At 44.3% G+C, this 4526-nt stretch overlaps 1 protein-coding gene across 1 annotated transcript; it reads left to right on the top strand.

Annotated features, from left to right (window-relative positions):
- The first annotated feature begins 709 nt into the window (after positions 1–709).
- Positions 710–2344, top strand: LOC145806969 (uncharacterized). Its single transcript, XM_082904849.1, has 2 exons — positions 710–1515; positions 2281–2344. Exons 1-2 carry the CDS (start codon positions 710–712, stop codon positions 2342–2344), a joined length of 870 nt encoding a protein of 289 aa, XP_082760975.1.
- The last annotated feature ends 2182 nt before the right edge of the window (positions 2345–4526 follow it).

Genomic DNA, 4526 nt, shown 5'->3' with positions numbered 1-4526 from the left:
ATCTACACAGATGGGTAATTAGTGAGAAGTGGACACTAAAGACAACCATAACGACAACAAAATGGCACAGAGACTGATTTTCTGAAGACGCGGTGATGTAGCAGACATCAGCGGCAGAACACGTGTCTGCACGCATAATTGGAGTCATCGCCGGGGTTTCTGTTTCGGAAACCGCTTTCAGACCGGTGAATAGAGCATCTTCTTGCCGCTGTAAGGTGTTGATGAGCCAGATTAAACTTTTGACGTTGTTTTCGCCGACGACCAACAAGGACCAATGTAGGAGTAATAGATCTGGCTTGTATTTTAAAATCAACTACCGAAATTGGCCTAGATCTCCGCTATCCATTTGCAAAATAATTCAAACTGCCCCAATTATTTTGGCTTATATAATTTCCCGCCTGCGCTTGCCTTTTTAGATTTTTAATCCTGGCCGTAGATCGGGGAGCGGCGCTTGCCTTTTTAGATTTTTAATCCTGGCCGCAGATCTGGGCGCGGAGCGGAAGCCTTAGACGACAACACGCCGCGAAATGCGGAAGGGAGCACCAATCCGAGGACGACACATGGCGCGGGGGGAGCGTCCCAGGTAATATTAGTGGGACGCTCCTGGGCACCTATATAACTCACTCCCTAACTCTCTTCTAGCAGTATAATTTTCCAGAGAGTAACTTACGTCATCCAAGAGAGTAAGTGACGTCATTGAGAGTGAGTTATGGCATCAATGCGACGTCGTTTTAAAGTCCAAAACAAGAACATATTCCTCACATATGCCCAGTGTTCTATACCTAAAGAGAGATTGTTAGAGAAAATTAGAGCACTGTTCACAACCAAGCCACCAAATTATGTGAGGGTCGCACATGAATTACACGAGGATGGGCAACCACACCTCCATGCCCTTGTGCAATTTCCATACCGTTTTCAAACGCAGAATGAACGGTTCTTCGACGTTACTCACGATCGAACCAGTCGCCATTTCCATCCGAATGTACAAGGGGCTTACAACCAACGGAATGTGCTGGAATACATCTCCAAACACGGGGATTACACGGAATGGGGTGAATTCCGTGAGAAGAGCCGCTGCGCTAACCAGAATACCAAAGAAAATATATATCGGGATGCACTTGCAGCCAGCACCAAGGACGAAGCACTAGCAGCGGTACGAAATAGCGACCCAAAATGTTTCTGGTTAAATTATGACAAGTTGTCATCAAATTATGACCAGATTTCATTTAATCCACCATTGCCGTATGTTCATCCATTTACAGACATAGTATGGGTCGTTCCAACAGCAATACAGCAATGGGTTGCAGACAATATAAGAGACGAAGCCCAAAGACCGCATAGGCCCAAGAGCATTATAATTGAAGGCCCATCTAGAATTGGGAAAACATGTTGGGCCTGTTCTTTGGGACCACATAATTATTATTCTGGCCACATCGACCTGAGGGACCACAAGAACGACGCTTTCTGCAACATAATCGATGTTGTGGCCCCACAATTTTTGAAACATTGGCGCGAGTTTATTGGAGCGCAACGGAATTTTTTTTCAAATTGTAAATATGTCCGCCCAAAGAAAATAACGGGCGGGATTCCAAGTATTATATTATGCAACCCTGGAGCCGACTCCAATTACAAAGAGTTTTTGGAAAAACATGAACACGCCGGGCTCAAAGCGTGGACGATCCGAAACGCAGAATTCTATACAGTCAACGAGCCCCTGTTCGCCAGAACCAGTCAAGAAGAGGCATCGCAATGCCAAGAAGAAGGCCCAACGCAGGAAGATATTCCACTTCCAATGCGGCTGTTCGATATTCCATACGAACGGATGCGTCGAACCACATACATTGGAGAGAGAGGACGCTGTCAGGGGTCTTTTACGATACTTTGAAGAACCCGATGTGGTTCAAAGCAGTAGACCTCTCCAGACCGGGCAATCAGGGGGTCTACAAGGTACAATGCCTATTCAACTACAACTTCCGGAAAGCATTGGGAATCCGGACGTTTACAGCAACAATGTATACATGGTTGACTTCCAGTGGTCGCAGAAGCCTGTTGGAGACTGTATTTACCCAGCTTATTGCACGCAGGATGACAAACAAATTATCCAGCTTTGGGATTATTAGCCCTGTAAATTATTGTCTCGCAATGACCATTGTACTCGACGAGCTTTCATATTATGTAAAAGATTGGCGATGGGAAAATATTTATGTAAATTTTTATGATTAAATAAAAAATACAATTTTATTGAATTTATGTGTCTTAATAAATTCGATTTCTGAGCAGGTTTAAGCTGGATAAATTGGCTGTAATTGGTAAACAGATCACTCTAAAGTTACCCAAGTCATGATACTGATGGAAGCTCTGCTATCTAGTAAAACCCTCTTCAACTTAACCTCATTGATGTAAGCGGTCGCATAGAGTGGTCGGTTGTGTGGAAAAGGGTACTTTCGGTCTACCTTAGAAAAGATTATACCGCTAGTCCGCTCCCTTGCATTCCTTGGAATAGATCCCTCAACTGTTACACCTCCCTCATGGTGTGCCTCAGCAATGTTAATAATGGACTTGGTAATTTCAGTTCTCGCTTCCCTAGAAAGCCCAAGCTGATTAAAGAACTGTTTGAACTTGATATTATCTTGGAGAGTCTTTGTATAGTGATTTGGATATTTCTCTATCCTCGGTGGCTCATAGTTGACCAACTCCTCAGTGTCATTGAAGTAGGATGGCATACAAACATGATGTTTTCTTCTTGGATTGAAGGATGTTTCGTAACCAACTCTTTCTTCTAAATGGAAGGTTTAATATAGAAACTTTCTCGCCTTCTGGCTCAAAGGCATCTTCAGAGGAGTGCTTTTCATCTTCTGGCTCAAGGGTGTCTTCAAGGAAGTGCTTCTCATCCTTCGACTGGAGGGCGTCTTCGAAGGAGTGCTCCTCATCCTCTGAGTTTTCAATTGTTTCAATCCTTGGACTGTCATACACCATCATAGCCACGTTTTCTAGGATACCCTGGAGCCCTTGTTCTTTGAAACTTAGCTCATCTACTTCAGCTTTCTTTCTAAAGATCTTCTTAAGCATCCGACACTTTTCTGTAGGATATGCTAATAATCAGTGGAAAACACAATAATTAAGGCCCTCGCGATCTTTCCTCGGTAAAAGCTCTTCGATATGAGGTAACTTCAATTCCCTGCCTACCATCCATTCTTTGATTAAGGCCGTCACCTCCTCAATACTACACGGAAAATGAGTGTCATCTTCGCAACTTTTCCTCTTATGCCCTCTGAATCCCTCCCCCTGCGACTTTCGGGTAGAAAACGCGGAAGCCACAGTGACAAAAGGTCCTCAGGATGACATGAAGTTGGTTTTGTAACTAGTCTCAAACCCGAGCTCCTAAGACTAAGGTATGTTGATGTTCCGAGATGCTTCAATTAGTGCCAAGAAGGTGGGTAGCTTGTGATTAACAAGAAGCATTTTGTACTCGTTCAATGTCCCTTAAACACAGATTTGGACCAAGTAGTTTTCCTTCACAACCTTATGACAGTCCACGGCTTTGTCTTGGAACCTCTTCACATATTCAAGAATGTTTTCACCCTGCCGCTGTTTTTCCTTACACAGTGTAAATGTGGTCACTTTCTTAGCCACCAAAAAGAATTTGGCATGGAATTTGTTGACCATCTCTTCCCAACTTCAGATAGAGTTTGGGGCCAAGTTAACATACCAACTATATGCTCGATCAGTGAAGAACTTAGATAATTCTCTCAGTCGAAGGACATGATTTGAACCATGAATCCCCAAAGTCTCGATGAACCGAACAATATGTTCACTAGCATTTCCTTATTTGCCATCGAATTTGATGAACTTCGACACTGTGTACCTCTCTAGGTATGGATAACTCAATATCTCGATAAGGTATGGTAGCTTGACATCCAGATCGAGCAAAGAGGGTAAAGTCCTCTTGCCCCATTCAAGACCGAACATGGCTTGCACATCAGCAAGAGTGAGAAATTGTTGAGGGATAGAACTTGATGGTGGTATTCCTAGATCTTGGCTTGTAGACCTGAAGACTGAGCCTGGAGTGACTTGGCCATTTGGGTGTTGAGAATTCACCATCAATGAAGACACATGACGATATTGGCCATCGGCACCTATGGACATGTCATTTGGTGATGGGACATTGAATTGGATCTCATAAAGTCCATTGCACGCCACGGCTATACCGAGTTGGGCTTGCAAACTCAGCATCAGAGCCAAAGGAGACCCGCTCGGTACGTGGGTAGCATGTACCGTTAGTGGAACAAAATTAGGTACAGGCAAAGCTCCATTTTGTGTAAACATGCCCTCGGAATTTGCTTGAACACCAACCACTGTCGGGGTACCGTTCATTGCCCTAGAACTTGCCTTGGTCACCTTCGGATCATGGCTTGGCCCAACATGGAGCCCAAATGCAAGCAAGCTACTGCCACCTGCTGTGGCTTGAAAATGTGTTACTATTGTAGCGTGTTGTGCCACCGCTGCATTTGTTGCGGCCTGGGCAT

This window comes from Camellia sinensis, chromosome 14 (genome assembly GCF_055761805.1).
Source record: "Camellia sinensis isolate YWXY chromosome 14, ASM5576180v1, whole genome shotgun sequence".
Taxonomy (NCBI): domain Eukaryota; kingdom Viridiplantae; phylum Streptophyta; class Magnoliopsida; order Ericales; family Theaceae; genus Camellia; species Camellia sinensis.
The sequence above is the reverse complement of the archived record's forward strand: the minus strand, read 5'-3'. Positions and strand labels throughout refer to the sequence as shown.

What these genes read in the sequence shown, in the direction of transcription:
- LOC145806969 (XM_082904849.1), top strand. Translation starts at nt 710, where the DNA reads ATGGCATCAATGCGACGTCGTTTTAAAGTCCAAAACAAGAACATATTC. An exon ending in TTTTTGAAACATTGGCGCGA is followed by an intron (nt 1,516 to 2,280) that starts GTTTATTGGAGC and finishes ATTTCTGAGCAG; the next exon opens with GTTTAAGCTGGATAAATTGG.